The sequence below is a fragment of the Heterocephalus glaber genome, unplaced genomic scaffold, assembly GCF_053883595.1.
Source record: "Heterocephalus glaber isolate CG9 unplaced genomic scaffold, H.glaber_assembly_v1.0 deba00000818, whole genome shotgun sequence".
Taxonomy (NCBI): Eukaryota; Metazoa; Chordata; class Mammalia; order Rodentia; family Bathyergidae; genus Heterocephalus; species Heterocephalus glaber.
Window position 1 is genome coordinate 19,247,630 of NW_028258164.1, and position 20,135 is coordinate 19,267,764.

The following is a 20,135-nucleotide window of genomic DNA, read 5'->3' on the forward strand; positions in this document are numbered from 1 at the left end:
GTGCTGTGACTTTAAATAGTTTGACTAAGAATTTAGCTGTGGCTCTTCTTAAACTTTTAGCACTCGAGTGTCTTTAATGTGTGGTTTTCCATCAAATATGGTTTTGCCCATTTTTTTCCTACATTCGTTTTATTTGAAACACAAGTATTTCTCTTTCTGTAATGGCAAATGGTTCAAATAATGCTGAAAATGAATCACTAATACAAGGGTTTTAAATATGAAACAACAATTTTTGCTGGGGATTTAGCTCAGTGGTTTTGCTGTCTGCTGCGCAAGCACAAGTACCCGAGTTCGATCCCCAGTGCCAAAAAAAAGAAAAAGAAAAAACAATTTTTTAAAAAAAGCAAAATAATAAAGTTTATATATAAAAAAACCCTGGAATCTACAAGCTGATTCCAAAATGAAATGTGTTGAAAATCTGTGGTGAAACCACAGCAATCCACCTGTTTGGAGGGGCTGTCATCTGACCTTTAGTCAGCAGAAGGTGGACTGAGAAAGGAGCTCTCTCTACACAGAATGTCAGGTCATTTTTCCTCATGCATTATCTGCACGTCGTCCATTATTTAAGATAGTATATCTTTTTTAGCATTTCCCCCTCCCCTCGAGCCCCCACCATGCATGTAGGGTGTCCTGCTCATTTCTCTTCAGGCATCCCTGTTCATCAGGCTGCATGATCTCCTCACCCATCTGCAAGTTTGCTGATTCACTGTAGTGAATTCTGTATTCCACTTTCTGTACTTGAAACCCCAGAACTGTACTTATTGCTTCTGTAATTTTTCTTTTTTGGGTATCGGGGATTGAACTTGGGTCCTTGCGCTTGTGCAGCACGCAGCGAAACCACTGAGCTAAATCCCTGGCCCAAATTGTACTTTTTTTTTTTTTTTGTACCAGGGATCGAACTTGGGACCTTGAGCTTGTGAGGCAGGCATTGGAACCACTGAGCTAAATCCCCGGCCCTGTAATTTTTCTTTATTGGGACTGTTTTGGTGAGATAATCATTCTGATACATTGTTCTCATTCTTTAAATATAGTATCCTTTATTTCTTTGAATGTCTTTTAATAGCTGACTTAAGGTTTTCTTAAATCAACATCTGATTTCCTTAGGGAGTTTCTTTTTTTCCTGTAAATAGCCTGTACTTTACAGTTTGCTTGTATGTCTCATAGTGTTTTGGTTGAAAACTATAGCATGACAACTCTGTAAATATGATCCCTCCTCCTGTCCATTGGGTTTGCTTTGCTCTCTTGGATTGTCTAAAATCTGTATTCCTTGACATCTCTGCTTGGTTAGCTTATTTGGTCAGCCAATGATTGGACAGAGATTTTGTTACACACTTTGAACTAATCAGTCTCCCACTCTTTGTTGAGGGGCTCTGCATATGCTGGGCAGTTTACAACTCTAACGCCTTAGCCTTTTCTCTCTGACCGAACAGATCTCTCTCCAGGCCTTCCCTAGGCACGGGCATGGCCCTGCACATGCACATGTCACTCAAGACCCCTGGGGAATGCCAGTTTCTCCATGCCCCCACCACAACTCATTTCCTGGATTTTCTCTTGATGTGTTTTGGTCAGCCTCTTGTTTGTCCCAAGCAGCATCATAGGCTCGGACAGCCGCAGGGTTGTTTCCACTAAATTTTTGACAAACACTCTGGAGACAGATTTCCAGGATCCAGATGGTTCACACAGTGACAGTTCTCTGGGGAATGGGGCTTTTTGGAGAGCAATAAACCCATTTTCCTCCTCTGGTGACTGCTGGTTTTCGCTGCTGCTATAGTTCTAAGGCTGTTGTATGATTTTTTTCCCTACTTTCAAACAGCATATATGACAGAGATATGTATAATGCTATGCCTAGCCACCTTATTAAATATTTGTTCAATCCAAAAGTTTTCAGATTATTTTCTTGTTTTTTTTTTTCAAGCAGACAATCTTGTATCAGAAAACGCCTTTCCCAGGGCTGGAGATTTAGCTCAGTGGTTCCACCACCTGCCTCGCATGCACAAAGTCCCGAGTTTGATCCCTGGTACCAAAAAAAAGAAAAGAAAATGCCTTTCCCTCCCAATGAAGTTTCTAATCTATTTCTTTTCATATTCAATCACCCAGGAGTTCTAAAACATTACTAAATACAAGCAGACTTCCCAGCTATGTTCTACTTTTATACTCAAGGTGTTTCTCAGATAATCACACTGTGGATATTTTATCTCAATAGCATTGTTTAGTATGCTTCTCGGTGCACTCCCTTTAGTCTTATACTAAGACCTTTCAATAGGTATTTATATCTTTCTCTGAATGAAAACCTGTTAAAACGAATAGATGCATGCTCTCTCAAACTTTATTTAGGTGAGAGAGGGTCTTACTATATAGCCCAGGCTAGGCTTGAACTCACTATCCTCCTGCCCCAGCCTCCCAAGGGCTGAGATCAGGTGTGCACCTCTATGCCCAGCTTGGTCTCTTCAACTTTATACACCATATATTCAACAGATACTTGGTTCATCAACCACACATCAAGAACCACCATCAGGAAAACATTTAAATCACATACAATTTCTAGCCTTGGGTGTTTACAATCCAGGGAGGAGAATTTTAAATAACACTAACTTGCAACTATGTCAAGCAAGCACAATGACAGGGTGCCTGCAGGAGGACCACTCGAGACGAACAGTGCCGGCAGAAGGTCCTGGGGCAGAATAAGACGTCGTGGTGAGAAAGGGGGGGCGCTGACCAGAGTTGTGAAGGCCTTCGAGGACAAGGCACCTTTGTGGCTAAAGTGCCACAGGAGGGGACCATGGAAGAGATGCAGCTGGGCCAGGCTCAGGGCCACGTGAGCTGTCATGTGCCCTTCGTCTTTATTCTAAGAGTGAGAGACAGAAGTCGAGGGACAGGTTAGGATTTATATGTCTGAAAGCTCCTACTGGCTGCTGGTGGAAAACAGGAGGAAAAGAGGAGCAGGAGCTACAAGCCAAAACTGATGTTTGATTGTGTTAGGAGGATGGATCATGGCTCAGGCTCCACAGACAGCAGCTCTGAAGTTAGGGCCCACGTGCTTAGTATCTGCACAGGGAATGAGGAGCAGCAAAGCCAGGTGCTCTTTAGTTCTCCAGCTCAAGTACTTCAGAAGACAGACAGCCGATGGACAGACTGTGACCACTGTGCAATACCCAAGCAGACAGGTGTCGCGGAGGCCTGGAGCTCACAGGAGGGTCTGCACAGGTGAGGGCAATTCTAAGACCATGGCCTACTAATGGCCTGAAGAACCAGAATAAACAGGAACAATGCATATCACTCCAGTAGTTAAGAGTCTGAGTAGAAGAGAGGCCAGTAAGAGATACTCTTGAGAAATGGCTAGCATCACACAAGGAGTATTTAAAAAGGCCTGGGTGGGGTGCAACTCCACGGTAGAGCACTTGCCTAGCATGTGCAGGCCCTAAGTTCTAGCCCTAGCACCACAAAAAAGAGCAAATATAGTAAGGTATAAAGGCCAAGGGATCCTGGCTTTGAGGTATGAGTGAAGAAGTGGTTTTACATCCTGAGATGCTAAGAAAAGACTGCAAAATATCCACTCGTACCCATGGTGGGTGTCAGCAGGGTAATCCCCAGCCCCCATTCCCCCTCCCTGGGCTCCAACCTTCAGATCCCAGCTTCTGTCCCAGGGCTGACCATGGCTCTGGTCATCATGTACATCTAGAGCCTTACTTCTTGCTCATCTTTACCCTGCAGAAGAGCTGCTTTCAAAACCCGAAGTCTGCTATGCTGGGCAGGAGAGTCAAAGTAAGATGGGAACAAGAGCAAAGACAGCAAATGAACTGCAAATAAAAGAGTTTGCAAATAGTAGATACACATGGCACACTATATCCACTTTCCAAATTATTTGGTCCCACATGAAAAATTTCATTTCAAAAGAAAAAAAAATCACAAGTGAACTAATGTAAAAGTTTTATTGAATAAATACATGCACTGCCATGTAAAGTTAGCTAAGCAAAAGGACATTCTGGGATTGAAATTCTCTGCTGCCCGAATCTTTCAGGGGGCAAACGGCTGGAACTAGAGTGAATGCAGCAACAGAAACCAAATGTACACTGTCCACGCTGCCTGCACCTGCCTGGGTTCTTGACAGGACTGACCTCTGGATAAAGAATACCTGTGAATGGTGGTAAAGACAGTCATAAGGCTTCTTCTGTTTTAGTCTGAAACCCGAAAACACCACCTTTGGACTTTAAGGCACAGGATAAGCAACCCACATGTACAAGCTAACAGAGCTTCACCTCAAGTTCACCTATGCTAATTTTCCCTCCACTGGTTTTGGCTCAAAGTAGAAAAGTAAGTTCCCTTTTTCTAGACAATCCATTTTTAAAACTAAAAGTAAATTTTGAGAACAAAGCAAGGCATCTTCCATTACCAAGCCTCTGGAATGCTGAGCACACCTTGAAGGTAACTTGTAGCCTTCCCCTACATAGTTCAGACAGGACCAGGACTCTCTTTCTTCCTTTGTAAGAGAATGGAAGCAGCTATAGAGGACTGAAGTGTCTGCAAGTGAGGACCTTGTGCCCAGATCCTTGCTGACAATCTGCTGGCCTCACTGCACTGAGGTCAGCTCACTATGAGCTCTGCACCCTGAATTGTGTCCACTGTGCCTAACCGTTTAACTTATAAAGCACCGCAGTAAGTAAAGTATACACTGAGCAGACCGTGTGTCTGGGTGTCAACTCCAGATGTTTAGGGTGTTGGAAAAATTATTGGCATGATAAAATTTCAAGAACTATTTCTTCTCTTTTACAGACATTGGCAGAAGCCCTTCAATAGACCTATTTTTTTTTAAATTAAAAAAATGAATACCACGGATAAGCACCTAGATTTAAGGACACTACTTTTCTCCAGCTAAATGTTTTATGTGCATATATGTTCATGTGTGCATGGCACATTTATAAATTCCTCCCAGAATAAACCATCTTGTATACTGATTGGAAATGACTTAAAGAGAGATTTCGGAGAAGTGTCCACAGACAGGAGACAGTGAGATCATATTGGTCGTTATGATTATGTGCAACATGCTGTGAAGCCATAGATATTATTATAAATAAATCCACGACACACAGCATAATTGTAAGTGAAATATAATGTGCTCGACGGGAGGAGCATGTGGAAGTAATAATCAGTGCTTGCCACAGGCACTTTGGTATGTGTGGTCACAGGAGCTACCCACTGCCATTCAGCTTTAGTTACAAAACTGTATTTCCCCAAACATGTGTATGTGTTGCACAGGTTCTAATGGCTAAGAAAGCCCCCTCTCATACTGCAGCTTAAAATGTATATTGAAGTCTCTTTCTGTGCATATTTCACTTACAGACATGCATAGTTTATGACACTGCTACACAGCCTTACCTCACAAGAGGTTTTGGTGACACTGAAGGGTATAAAACATGCTTTTAATAATCTAAAAAGAAAAGACTCCAAAACGAAAACCATGTAACAATACCCTGATAATAAAGTCAGTCATGGCATAAAATGAAATGCAGGACACAGTGAGGAGCAGCAGGCTCCATAGGTGGCAGAACAGAGCTGGGCCCAAGGCGGGCCTGCCACTGGCGTGGCGGTGGTGGGAGTCAGTGGTTCTGTGTGTGGGATGTGGAGCCAGTGCTCACGGGACCCCATGAGCGAGCAGCCATCAGCTCTTAGGGTAATGCCCTCCCTGCTCACCTCAGTATCTTGACCTCACTGCTTTAAAAAACTCATTTTAAAATGACAGTGTGCATTTCTGTCATCAAAGGCTGGGAAACAGGGAACCAAGCAGGCTTGTGAAAGCTGCTCACTGCTAACACAGAAGGGCTGTACCTGGCTTTGGAAGCATCACATGTGTGTCTCTCACTACTTTATGAATGAGTTACAACAAGCAACTGGAATAAACAGAACATATTTTTTAAGTTAGAAATTCCAAAGCAGCACACATGATTCAGGAATCATGACAACTCCCTGGACATTTTATATTACTCAGTTATGCAGCATGTTTCCTTGTAAGCCTTTTACTTGACTTCCCAATGATACACCTTTATATTTATGAAAATGTTAATACTTTGAACACTTTTTCATAATGGGCAGAAATAATATTTACTAAACTTTTCACTTTTCTCTTTTACAAAGAAACACCACAAAACAAGTCACTGAGAATGTTGTGCTAGAAAGATGAAAATGAATATTTGCCATAAGAATTGAATAAAATTTTAGAAGAAAATATGTATTTCTTTGATTCATTTTTTTGGGAATCAAAACCAGCATGTAGAGATTATTAAAAAATAGTCTATTTACATGGCATGGTGCACCACAGCGCTGTACAAACAAGGCAGCAACGCAAGTTGAGGCGCTGGCCTCTCAGCGGGCACAGCTGACCACACCCTGTTGCACACACAGAGGCTGGCCAAGCCTGGAGGAAACTCAACATAAAAAGTCAACAATAGTATTGGCCAAATTTGCCTAAAATGCCAAGAGTTTCTATAAAATTATTATGGTATGTGTAACAAAATACACGAAATTATAAAAATAACATTGGTACGTCTGCAAGAGGGTGTGTCTGAGTGGAGGTGGGCAGGCGGTCACTGAGGAGGCTGCCTTGCATCCAGCATGGCTACGTCACCACCTGGGGTCTCATCCCATCCTCTGTGAGGTCGTACCTGAGAAAGCACAGAGAGCACAGCAGAGGGGTCAGGATCACAGCACAGTGTCGAATACACACCTAGAACCTGGCCCTGCCACTACCTGGGGTAAGGACACTTACCACTGGGTCCAGCCCTTGGTGAGCTCTTCAGAAGCCAGAGCCACCAGCACCTGGGGAAAGAGAAGGGCTTGTTGAAATGGGCTGAGTAGCTCCTTTTAGATCTGCTGCCTGTCTAATCTTCTCTTGTCTTAATCTAGCAACATGGAGCTCTCCTCCCCTTTTGTTGAGACTCATTTTTATTCTTTCTACCCTTATGACTAATTTGTAGTAGATTATGCTTGATTATAACCAAGATATAACCTGTCTCCAGCAGCTATAAAACTAAGTTACCATGAAACATCAGTGGAGACAGTCCCTGGATACTGCTTGATGCCATCAAGGACAGCACTGTAGAAATGGCTTGTTCCTGGTGCTGCTGACAACAAACATGGGTTTATTGTGCAACACTCTTCCCTGGCTTGATGCTGGCGTGCACATGACTAAGGAAGACATAATCTTACTCAAAAATTAATGGTGAACATGGACAGAGACAAGCTAAGGATTTGCTGGAGAGAGCAGTGTAACCCGTGGGGGAAGTGGGCTGGATGAGGTAATTTTCCTTTGTGGTTTTTACAACGTAGTATTGAACAAAAAGTTAAAAACCTGAAAATCAACCTTTTTTCAACTAAAAGTTCCTGGTATCAGTATGATTAATAAGCCAATAACATGAATACATAAAACCGACAAGAACAACAAAAAATATCTTTAGCCTGAACCAAGTCTTAGCACACTATTTTACAAATAGCACTAACTGCAGGATAAGCTTGCCCTTTTGGCTAATGTGTGTGCACTTTGGAGAAAGATTTAAGTTGTGCTAAGTGTAGTAACGTGTGAAGATTTCTTTATGCTTACTTTGCCGAGAAGCCCTTTGTCTTTGGACAGGAAGCCGCCACTGTTCTTCACTGCTACATCTAGTGTTCTCTTCTGCACCTCGGGGAGCGACACGTTGAAATCAAAGCTGTGAGGGACCAAGGAACTTTCTCTGTAATTCTACTGTATTTTCTTTTAACTAAAAATGGCATTTCTGCCTATGAGATCATTAAAAAAATTATGTGTTTTTTTCCTTGTAAAATCAGGTTCTCCCTTTAGTGTGTGTAGGGCAGGAATCTGACTTTTAACTTAGTTACTGTAGTGAAAATACAGAAAAGTGAGGAGCACCTTTAGATACAAAACGGAGCTGAACCAACACTGATTTACTATTTGCAAAATGCTGCCAAAGAGGACAACATATGGACAGACCATGATCCAAAGATGCCTGAACCTATGAGACTGACCACACAGGCAGTGCCACCCTCTGCTAAGCTGGAACACTCAACAGAGTTGCAAAATGTAATATCATCATTCTTTTTTACCAATTATTTTTGTAAAATATAGTACTCTTTCACAAAAGTTATATTTGAGTCTGTATTTGAGATATTACAATTGAGATGTCGTGTTACTGTAAAATAGATCCTCATCCACAGTATTTGTAACTTGGGTTTATTATGTTTAGCATTCCAATGAGAAGTTCAAAATGATTATTTAACAAATGTACATGTGCTACACTGTGGTGGAGACTCTGCCACTTATACTTCCCGGCAGAGCACTGGCTGCATTCCTTGGGCACTCAAAGGTACTTCTAAGGCCTGGCTCTGCTCACTTCACCACAGTCTCTCCTCAGCCGAGGAAGCATCTATCATACCTCTGATCAAACACGGGATTTAAAGTCTTCTTTGACACGTGTGTTTTCCTCCTCCCTGACCTCCTCTTGTCTGGCAATAAATACATGCGGACATATGGATCAGAGCCATCTTCTGAGAAAGCGATGAGATTTCTTGAAACATAGACCAGAGAAGACTAGATATTAGAATTTGGGAAAATGAGAGCACTGTTGCTTTCAAATTTGCTGATTTCATATACATCTAAACACCAAGAAGCAACAAGAGAGCCAGGGTGTACCTCAGTGGTTCAGCTCTTGCCTGTCATACACAAGGCCCTGGGCTGCATCCCCAGCATGTGTGTGTGCATGTATGTGTGTGTAGGGGAGTGACAAGGGACAGTGAGGAGTAACTGATACCAAACTCTGTGAGGCCTTTCCCAGAGGCAACTTGACTCCATTTCTGGAGTCCAGAGTCTGGGGGACATTCCAGGTCCTTGCTCTGCTTCTAACATGTCTTTCCACCATATTTCTACTGGTTTATCCAGATGAAGAAACAAGAGTCAGGCTTTGGCCAAGCGAATCGGCCCCAGGTGTCCTGTGTGGCATCCTGGTTCCCTCTGATGCCTACCTGGCCATTCACCTTCACCCATCCAGCCCCTGCATAGGACATACCTCCTCCACTGAGCCTGCCCTGCTCTTTGCCTAGGACAATGGAAATGGGCCAGACCAGTCCAGCACTCGTCCCCATGACCACTTTGGGCTCTGCACTGACTGGTGACCAGCAGTCAATGGCAGGCGTTGCTGGCCACTCCTCAAGGCCTCTCTCTGAGCAATAATCTCAGTGGCAAGAATATACAAGGGGCTCCACAATCACTGAATTGAATTCTATGTTTACTAATTTTATTTTCTTCTTTCCTACAGGTTTTTATTTATTTGGGGTTTTTTTTAGAATTTTCAAATGTATTTTATCTTCAATTTGTACTTTTTATTAGTACATGGTCACGGTACATGATGATCAAATTCCTCGTGCAGAGTTGGTACACGTACATAACACATCTCAATGTTTTCATCCCTTCCCTTCCCTTTCTTTCCCCCTCCCTCCCTCCCTAGGTCCCTTTCCCATTTACAAAGGATCCATCTCCTTACTTCCTATTACGTATCTTTTATTTTGCTCTTCATTTAGATTTTGGGATATTATCATCATTATTATTATTATTATTTTTCACATTTAAGCATCTATGTATTTATTGCACTAAATCATCAAAGTTCACCAGAGTCTAAAACCACAGACAGCTTTTCTAGTTAAACATTTGGTGTTTCTAAGAAGCACACAGATTTTTGTTCCATTGTGAAAAGAATGGGGAGCTTCTTATCAGTAAGTGTCTTCTTATAGGAGGGCTCAGCTAAGGACCCCAGCACATGACCTCACTTCCTTGGCGACAGGTCCAAACAGAACTTGGAGCCCTGTCACCAGGCACCACAGTCTAGCGACAACTGCCTCCCCAGTCAGTTGGCTGAAAACAGTCAGCAGCAAACATGCTGTGCTGCTTTCCCAGGCCTCCTGGTCGCAGCCTCAGGACCCCACGCAGGGAAACCACTCGGCAACAAGTGAGAGGATGCTTCACTCGGCCCAGAAGCTTCAGGACCCTCGCCAGGAACCGTCCAACAGCCATGGGCAGCACAGGGCAGGTCTCACCAGCCCCAGCCCCTAGATGCCCAGAGACAAGAGAGAGCCCAGGAAAAGTGTCCCTAGGTTCAGCCACCAGACACTTGGAGCCACTGATACCTGGACAGGTACATTTAGAACCGATCACTGCTGTGAGTCCCCCTAAACAACCAACACCTCATCCTCAGCATATTTGTGTCATGGCTGGGGGTGGGACAGTGTCCTGAGAGAAGTCCTCCTGGATAGGACTGGGTGGTGGGAGGCTGTGAGCATGGGGTCCTGTCATATTCCTAACCTGGACAGGGCAGGCAGCAGGAGAAAGGCAGAGCCCAAGTGTTTGTCCCCAGCCTCACTGGCATCTCCTGTCCTCCTGAGGCAGAAGCCTGTGACATGTCTATTGGTTGTGTGGGGAGCACGTTATCTGGAACAACAACTGCACAAATTATGGTCTATTCATTTCAGATGCCCATTTTTCGATTGGGTCTTTAAATTTGGGAAGTCTGATTCTTTTAAGTTCTTTATAGATTTGCGATAGCAGACCTTTGTTTGATGGACCACTGGTGAAAATTTGTTCCCACGTTGTAGGTTGTCTCTTCACACTGTTGGTGGTTTCTCTTGCTGTGCAGAAGCTTTTTAGTAAGAAGAGAATCCACTTGTGGGGAACTGAGGTTTTGTTCATAAAATCTTTTCCTACGCTGTCTTCATGAGTTCTACCTAACCTCTGTTCCAGCCGGTTCAGCATTTCTGTTTTACTATCTAGACCTTTAATCCATTTTGATTTTAGTTTAGTGCATGGTGAGAGATATAGGTCTAGTTTTAGTCTTTGGCAAGTTGAAGCCCTATTTTTCCAGCACCATTTACTAAAGAGGCTATCTTTCCTCCAGTGAGGGTGTCTGGCTCCTTTGTCAAAGATGAGATGGCTGAGTGTGTCTGGTGTTGCTTCTGGATCTTCTAATCTGTTCCACTGGTCAAGTCTGTTTCTTTGCCAGTACCATGCTGTTTTTATCACAGTAGCTTTGTAATATAGTTTCAAGTTGGGGGTTGTAATAATCCCTGCCATGAAAGTGTAAATAATGACTAAAAGGTATAATAGATAATGTGAAATAGTAAAAAAAGGGGCAAAGGGGAAGGGGAAGTGGGAGGGGTAGGGGCAAGGAAAGAAGGGAGTGGGATTAATATGAGAAAATGAAAAAAGTAAACAATGTCTTTGTAAATAGGGAGGGAGAGAGGGGTTGAAAGGAGGGCAGGGGAAGGGGGACAAAATAAGAACCAAGAGAGACTACGTACAGGTGCAGATTTCCTATGGTGAGTGTCAGTATACTGTACACCTACAATGTACCAATAAAAGGATATACAGTTGAAAAAAAGAAATACGGTCTAGTGCAGCCTCATGCTTCCCTGCCAACTGCTGGGCATTGTCCCCACAGAGCCGTATGCAGCGCAATGGCCTGGAGCAGGCTGCCGTGGGCCTGTATGCCACGTGCCTACACCGGACACTGGGCCCCACAGGAACGGCAGAGGCCCGCTCAGGTGCAGGGTGTGGGTGTGAGCAGAGGGGAGCTGAGAGGACGGACCTCTGGGGCTAAATACCAACTTCAGCAGCTCCTCCAGAGCTGGGTAAAGAGGGCCATGGTCCCGGTCCCAGAAGAGTCTGGGGTCTCCTCTTCCCAACCTCAACACTCTTTCCGCTCAGCCACGCACCTGGCCAGGTGCACTGTCACTGCCTTCAGCTTGGTGGGAGCATCACGATAGGAACATGGACACTAAGCCACTTCACTTCCTGACTCCATTTCACTCTGGCATTTCACCTCATTGTAAATCCTGGCTCCAGGAGCCCATGTGGCACTGTCCCGACTGTCCTGGCACCCTGTCTCCAGCTCTTACACAGCATCACATCTGCAGAGGCGAGCTCACCCAAAACATCAGGCCCGTGCTACTCTGTCATTTCTCTGGCACTTGCTGTCTCACAGAACTTATGCAGGCCCTGCAGGTCACAGGATGGGGTCCCCATTGGCTAAATGACATTGTATAAGGGAAGACGGTGAACACGGCCACTCTGCCTTACCAGGTAAGGAAACCAGACCTGATTCTTTCATGGGGGCCTTTCATCAGAAGCCTGGGGAACATTCTGTGTGACCTCATAAAGGACTGGGCCACCTAGGATGAGACTCTGTTTTCTCACCTCTACAAGCGGAGGTTGTCTCAGGACACATGGGCTGTTGTTCTTCATACATGGAGTTCTATACGTCCTGTACGCAGCTAATAAGCTGGTTACATAATGCTAGTATTTGTAGGTTTCCTTCTGAAATTCAACTTTTAGTATAAGAATCCCTTTTCTGCTGGGCTCCTCGTGTGCTCCCTCTGGCATGAGCCTATATGGACCATTTGGAGTGTCATCATTGCTTTAGCCTCAAACTCTACTGGGAATTAATGGGGGAGGGGACACTAATTCCATGACACTCTACTGTCTCATCACAGATTGGAAATCAGTCAACCGAGAGCTTGGCAGGGGTCTGCACAGTAAGCACGGTGCAGGCAGGGATTCCTCACACTCCAGTGGAGACCCTGGGGCAGGACTTCCAGGATAACAAGACCAGGTGGGTGCCATCGATCCACAAATGCATATGAAGAGACACTATGTGCAGAAACATTGACCATGATCCTAGAAGCAGAGCAGATGCCATCACTGCCCTTTTGGGTTTCAATGTTGGGGGCCACAAAGTCACCCTGGGCAACAGTTCAGATATTCCTCACACTAAGGTAGATTCCACCCTTTCCTGGCCTCCACAGATGGGGATACAAGCAGTGCAAGTGTGGCCAGAACAGACACAGAGAACTGAGCAACCCATTACTGCATGAGCAAGAGACTCAGCTCTCACTCCTACTCACAGACTCCTACTGACCCCTCACATCTCACATATTAATGCAGCAGCCCTGTGCCCTAGTGGGCAAGGACACAGCAGATACCAATCCCTGTCCTCATGGAGCTGACCTGCCAGTGAGGAGAGGCAGAGGTCAGGCTTCCCTGAAGAAACAGAGCTATCACACCACTAAACAGGGATTGACTCCCACGGAGCCTTCTGTCAGGGCTGCCTGGGACTGGACTGTCCCTTTCAGGGTGGGGAGCTTGTAGACCTGGCACTGCACAGATTGGGCAGGAGACCCCTGTGTTCATACTGACAGGTGCCCTGGGAAGATAGTGTGGATCTAAAGGCCAAGCCTCTCACTTTGCTGCCTACCTGTCTTCCCCAGGTGCACCTTTTCTGTCTTTGACTCCTCAGTGGAGCTGAAATCCCAGGTGCATCCCCAGGATGAGCTACTCCAGGACCACCTAGTGCCTCCTGAGTCCTCTGATGAAGCGCCCCAGGGTGAGAGGGCTGTAGAATGGAACTGTGGAGAGGATACGGGCCTTGAAACACAGCAAGGCTGTGAGCTGTTGAGTGACGCATGAACACTGAGGCACTCAGCAGTCAGTGGGGGGGTGCAGGCTGGGAGGACTTCCTGGGGCTCTGTTGGTGCACACAGCTGTCTCTGACAGGCAGAGGGTTTTGCCCAGAAGGGAACAAGAAAAGTTGATGATCTTTTCTCCTCTTGCAACTGCAGTGCCAGCTCCAGCCCACGATGATGTCCCACCTGTAGAGCTCATGCCAACTGCAACTGCAGCTCCCTCACCAGCTCTGACCCCACAGCAGGAGCCAGGACCTGAAACCCCTTCTCCACCAGCTGCAGAGCTGCAACTCCTGGTGGCTCTACAGCAAGTGCTATCTCTTGAGCTCTACTTGAGGCCAACTCTTGACACATACCAGCAATTCCCCTCCCTTACAGATTTAGTTATTATTGTATTTATTGTTACTCTTATTTTCCAGAGACAGGTCAATGATAGAATTATTTAAAATAAAATTTAAGCTTTTAGTCTTGTTTAAAATGATCAACTTGCTGCATTTTCAGTGCATTCTCATTCATTTGCAATGTTGTGCAACCTTCACCACTGTCCAGTTCCAAGACATTTTCAATACGCAAAGGTATTTCCTCCCTTCTCCCCTGCTGCTAGATCCACTCATCTTATGTCCTTGTAATTAATCTATTCTACATTTTTCACAAAACTGCAATCATATTGGTCTTTGGCTGCAGAATCTTGGAAGCTACTGTTCAATCTTGCTTATTGGAGGACAGGAAAATCCTAGATAGATTCCCATGACTTCTCATCACAAACTAAATTATGCAGTGTTTTTCCAGACAAGAGAGAAGTTTTGCAGTAAAATACAGAAAGCACCATAAGGAAAGACACAGAGATAGTCATCCTACAGAGGAACAGGGACCTCTCCCCCGGGTGCTCCTCTTTTGTGTCTTCATCCTAGGGTTCAGGTGTGCATCTCTCAGCTGCGGGATGGGGAGTCTGGCAGAGCACAGCTCTCCTGTCATCTCATGTATGCACTGGGGAAATGGCACAGAGTCATCCTCCATCCCTTGACATTTTCAGTGCCTACACTGTGACAGTTGTCTCAGGAACTTTTGCTCTAGACTCTTTCCAAATTTTCTCCCCCATACCAGAGCTGAAGGAAACATCTGCATCTGTCAGTGTCATTTTTTTTTTTTCACCTTGCACATTTATTCTACTCCTTGACTCACGGGATAAATTAGGTCGATGTGAGGTACAAGCGCTCATGCTGGAGCAAACCCATCCTGAGCACAAAGGCTGAAGTTTCAATTGTAGAATCTTGAGAAAAAAGTGACTTCTTTATGGAGGGAACTTGGCAACATGTCTTACTTTGACTATAATTTACATCTATCCACAACATGCTTGTGTGGATTCCTGATGTGTACAGCAGGCTCTGGCTTCCAGCTAAACATGCTTTTAAGTGGAAGACTTGCCTGCCGGCTCAGGTCTGGGCACATCTGTGTCGATGAAGTACAGGTTGAGTTCTCTCCTACCTGAAGGAAACCAGGAAGGTTGGCAATCTCAAGACAATAAAAACACTGGTATGTATTCAAACCTTGCATAAATAACTTTTAAACAATTTGTACAAAAATAGTTCTGCATAATCAAACAAAATGTGTCAGGATGGCAGCAGATGCGGCATGTGGTCCACATTATGTTGACACCAAAACCCTCAACCTTGCAAGGACCTGGGTGTCCAAACAAAAACACCACCAAAGCAACCCCCAACCCCACACCCACGTGAGCCCTCCTCTCCTGACCGGAGTGTCTCCTCCCAAGGCTACCTGAGAAGTGGTCCAGAGGGCAGTGTGGTCGCCACACACAGCAGAGCAGGCGCCCCTCACTCACTGGCGAGGGGCGAGCCGCTGCTCCCTGGGCAAGACCTGCACACGGAATTGCAGTTGCCTGCAGTCCCGGTCCAGAGTTCCAGTGGGAAACAAAGCCCTCCGTGGCTATAACATTTTTCCCTGCCAACACTCCCTGCCCTGCCCCGTATTTACACACTTATCCTTGGACTAACTCAGTTTTTGCAGGAGTTTTTCTTCGACTTGCCCGAACTGGACACTCACAGACATCTCGACAAACTGCTCACAGCCTTCCTTGGTGACTTGCTTCCAGTACCTCAGGTCAATCTGGCAGATGTTCCCACAGCGTTTGAAGGAGGACAGGCACTGATCAGTGACCTTACTGCAGTCTGACAGGATGATCTCGGTCAGAGTCCCGGGTGGTGGTGCCGACCGCAGTGAGCAGGCTGATGGACTGGTTCATGACGTGGTTACAATAGCTGAGGTGCAGCTTGGAGAGCAGGGGCATATGGCGGATGATGAGCCGCAGGGAGGCGTCTGTGATGTCCAGGCCTGCCAGGCGCAGCTCCACGATGTTCTGGAGCTTACTCCGATTGTCCATCCGACCCCGGCTGTTATCTGTGGGCAGGGACATCTGGGCGTCCTTGAGCCCTTCTACCCACTGGACATCCAGGGTCTGGAGCAGTGGACAACTGGAGCTACAGAGCGCGGAGACTGCAATCCAGGAGCAGCTCGCCAGCATCAAGTCTCAGAGCCCAGGCAGCCGGTTGATGAGCCAACTCAACTGCTTCTTAGAGATGTTGGTCCCGCTGAGGTCGAGGGAGACGGGCTGGCGCCGAATGATGCCACTGACTGTCAGGGGCGTGATGGACTTGCAGTAGTTCAGGTCGATGCGAGTCCACAACCACTTATCACAGCACCAGCGGTTCCAGGTCCTGCAGACCCGCATGCAAACACGCAGGTCTTGGTGGTGTGGGGCGCCCCATGGTCCAGGGGCAGCGACTCGGGTGGGGGGGCTGATGGGGGGCGGGCGGATCACGTGGCGCTCCATCTGGATGCACTTGGGTGAGGACACAGAGGGTGGGGGCCGGGAGATGACACGGGCGGGCTGTGCAGGCCATGGCCCAGCAGGTGCCGCAGCTCCCGGGGGTGCCATTGAGCCCCGCGCTGAAGCGGTGGGGGTGCTCACAGAGGCCCAGCGGCCGCTTGGGCTCCCTCTTCTTGCTCTCGGGCTCTGACCTGATGGGCTGGTGGTTCTCGTGGGCCAGGCTGCTCTGTTTTCTGGATCTGGTGGGTGAGCTCCTTGCTCGGCTCCTTATTGGGAAGCCGTTTCCAGCGCCATCTTCACTTTCTTCTTTTCCTCCGAGCCCTCGGCCCCCTCCGTGCTGGGCCCTGCTGTGGGCGAGTTAGAGCAGGAGTGGTCGCTGTCCCTGCTTCTGGGGCCGCCTCAGGCAAATCCTCCTCTGGCTCCTGCTCGAAGCGCCGCAGGGGCTTGGTAGCCAGTGGCATCTGGTCCTCAGCGTTCTTCCAGGACCTCCGCTTTGTCCTGAAAAGCTTACCTTCTTTGCCAGGCTTTAGCTGCTGCCCTAAATAAGTGAGGCCGGATCTCCACCAGGGGCTGAGGCTGCTGCCTAGGGGGGCCTCGGCGAGAGGTGAGAGGAGCCGGGGGGCGTCTGCAGCGTGGGTCGAGGCTCGCTGGCGTGCGCTCAGCTCCTGGGGCTTCTCGTAGTTCCCCTTCCTCCTCAGGGGCACAGTATCCAACTTTCGGCGCAGGATGCTGTCCACCGGCACCTTTGGGGTGCTCGTCCGACCTGCGCCTGGGCGCCTCCTCACACTCACTCCTCCGCTTGGCCGGCTCCTGGCCTCCCTTGTTGTCCCGGTTCATCTTCCGCTCCTCGGAGCAGGGAGCTCGGCAGGTGGGAGGCATACTTAAAGCCAGGGCCACGCTTTTGTTTCCCGGTCTGGCGGGCGTTTGCACTTGGGACACTCCCAGCAGTTTGGAAGCTCGTCGCTGATCACACCCTCTGACTCCTTAACCTTGAGGCAGCCAGGGTGGATGATCTCACTGCAGATGGAGCACTCCATGAGCATGAGGTTGAACTTGCCCTCTTCCTCTTCCACTGTGTCCTCCTTCCCTGCCTCGCCACACACAAGGCACACAGCGGTGTGGGGCAGCACTGGCGCAATGCACTGCCGCATGATACAGCTCTGCTTCATCCGCCCGGGCCCCCCGAGCTTCTTCATGTCCTTGCAGAAGGAGCGCTCTCTGCCCTCTGTCCTCAGGCACGCCTCGCACTTGCGGCATGGTGCCTGTGAGCTCCTGCCACCGTTCGGTTGGCAGCCAATTTCACTGTGGAGGACGGGCCCAGCTTGCCCTTGGGCCGACCCACTGCCCGATTCTGGTCCGGCTCCGATTCACAGTTGTCCTCCTCGGCGCTTACGGACATGGGACATGGAGATGGCTCATGGTGGGGCCAGGTTCATGTGCGCTGACATGGCCGAGTGCGCTGCTGCTGCTGCCGCCGCTGCCGCCACCACCACCGGCCGCTGAGCCCTATTTATTTGTTTTGAGACAAGGTCTCACTGTGTAGCCCAGGCTGGCCTTGAACTCCCTACGTGCTGAAATTACAGGTGTGCATCACCCTACCCAGCTCCTACAGGCTTTTATAAACACTAAATATTTATATCTTTTAGTTTTTTTGGTACCAGGGATTGAACTCAGGACCGTGCGCTTTCCAGGCAGGCACAGTGCCACTGAGCTACATCCCTGGCCCTATATCATTATTTTAAACAACTGCCAGATAAGGAAAACAGCCCATACCATCATCCTCAATCAAATACAAACTAAAGCAACACTGTCCTCCCACTTCAGACTCACTAAATTGGTATACCAGACTAGTTAAATAAAATTTCTTGTGACTGTGGGGGAAAAGCCACACCCATACCCTTGGAGTACCCATGTCAACTGTGTGCTCTTTTTTGAAAGGCTGGTGTAATACCTATCATAAACCCAAAAACATTTTGGATCTTTTGATCCACATTTTCCTACTTCTGGAAATTAAATCCAAAAAAGTACTTCAAAAACAAGTTCATCATCACATTACGTTAATACAGATACCCAACAATAAGGCATATTACATACTTGCATAAATTACATTATAGCAATTCAAGGGAACATTATAAAGCCACTAACATGCTTATGAATACAATAGAAATGTTTATGAAGTAATGTTAATAACAAAAAAGGAATAAGTTATTTACTGGCATTTTAGTATGGGAAAATACAGGATTATAGAGAAAGACCAGAATCTAGAATTGAATGTAAGACATGAATGACATGTGCACATGCATGTATGTGTCTGTGGGTACAGACAGGAGGCACATGTGCTTGTGAGGGGGGTAGAATGATTGATTTTCTCAGAATTCTCTTTAAGGTTGCTGTCCTTTTTTTAATCATTCAAATAGCTTGATGTTAGGTTTTTCAGCTTTGCCATAGACTGGGGAAATCTTTAACACTTTTAAGCTGTTTTACATACGTTTCTGTATGTTAAAAACAACCTAGCAATTATTAATAAAAGCAAAAATATTCTTCAGTTTGCTCATATTTCTTTTTTTTTTTTGTATATCCTTTTATTGGTACATTTTAGGTGTACAACATAATGACATTCATCACTGGAGATATGCACCAAATTTTTTTTTTTTTGGTACCGGGGATCAAACTCTGGTCCTTGCACTTGTGAGGCAGGCGGCGGAACCACTGAGCTAAATCCCCAGCCCTTGCTCATATTTCTTTTGAGAGAAAGCAATATTCTAATGTAAGGAGAGATTCTTTCCCCAATTCTCCCCTCCTTCAAACTGCTACATGATAAAACTAATTCTCCAAATATAATTCACACATATGAAGTATACTGATTTTATTTGTTTGCTCTCCATCATAGTTGAAGAGAAATTTGGTACTAAAGAAAGGACCAGAACATGGGCTTCCAGTGGCACAGGAAGCAGGTTCAGTTGCTTTGCTCTTGAAAGAAGAGCCAGCCCTGTGTGCCCTGTCTGGGGGCCAGCAGCAGTGCTTAGAGTCCTTTATCCTGGGTCAAGAAAGAGGCAGGCACCACTTACCTGCAGGAGTGTACCACCACGATGAGCTTGTTTCTCTGGGAGCTGTGCCGGATGGTCAGCTGGATCTGCCCCAGCGGAGACTGCCCCAGCATCGTGCCACTGTAGGAAGCAGAGCAGGTCACCAGGTATGTCCAGTGGCACAATACACATAGCAAGATAATACACATTCATCTGGACAGAAAGGAATTAGATTACCCATGAACTTAAACAGTTTGAAATTTTGAGTATAAGTTGAATTGAAGTCCTATTTCACGTGAGGGTTCAATACAACTTAATTATTCAAAATCAGTAATTTTCCAGTGAGAGCCCAGTGTAAAAGGTGACAAATTTGTCTGCTAGATACCAGCTCCATGGCCTCAGCTCAGCAATGTCCACCTCGGCCATCACCAGCTCTATCCCGGCAGTGAGCCCCAGTGCACCCTCCTTTCTACCCTCTGCTCGGGGAGCATGCTCTGGGACAGTGACTGTGCTCACTCACTCTCCCCAAGGCCATTCAGCTACTCCCCAGACGGTGGTCCTGAGAACAGGGGGTTTTTCATTTAAAACTGTTTCCTTCTAGCAAGAAGGAAGAGACCAAATTCTTTTTTCCAAAACAATGGATATGAAAAAGAATGAAGAAAAAGGTGTCTGGGATCAGAGAGGGCCTCACAGACACGGCATGGCCACGTGCCTCCTGGTGCTTTTCTAACCATCAGGCACAGATGGTGTTTTCACCTTTGCCTCTCTAACTC

General features: G+C 46.6%; 1 protein-coding gene, 1 long non-coding RNA gene and 1 pseudogene across 8 annotated transcripts in view; 1 reads left to right on the forward strand and 2 right to left on the reverse strand.

Moving 5' to 3' along the window:
• Positions 1-3,915: 3,915 nt before the first annotated feature.
• The window catches only part of Esyt2 (extended synaptotagmin 2), a 103,318-nt gene continuing 87,098 nt past the window's right edge, over positions 3,916-20,135 (reverse strand). For 6 of the 7 annotated variants that reach the window (XM_013078036.3, XM_004860316.4, XM_021240950.2 and 3 more), the window contains 5 exons: positions 19,405-19,503; positions 8,421-8,552; positions 7,592-7,697; positions 6,761-6,810; positions 3,916-6,656 (listed from right to left, as the gene is read on the reverse strand). In XM_013078036.3, coding sequence (XP_012933490.2) covers positions 6,611-6,656; positions 6,761-6,810; positions 7,592-7,697; positions 8,421-8,552; positions 19,405-19,503 — 433 coding nt within the window. In that variant the 3' untranslated portion in view covers positions 3,916-6,610. Of the gene's footprint in view, positions 6,657-6,760; positions 6,811-7,591; positions 7,698-8,420; positions 8,553-14,457; positions 14,977-19,404; positions 19,504-20,135 lie in introns of those variants that run through there. The other variant, XM_021240952.2, reaches the window with a different exon arrangement.
• On the forward strand, positions 9,863-14,048 carry LOC101714111 (uncharacterized). The gene is made up of 4 exons (XR_015449921.1): positions 9,863-10,172; positions 12,523-12,641; positions 13,297-13,412; positions 13,648-14,048. It is a non-coding gene; the product is annotated as an uncharacterized LOC101714111 (long non-coding RNA).
• LOC106007510 (lysine-specific demethylase 2B pseudogene) lies at positions 14,983-19,398 on the reverse strand (annotated as a pseudogene).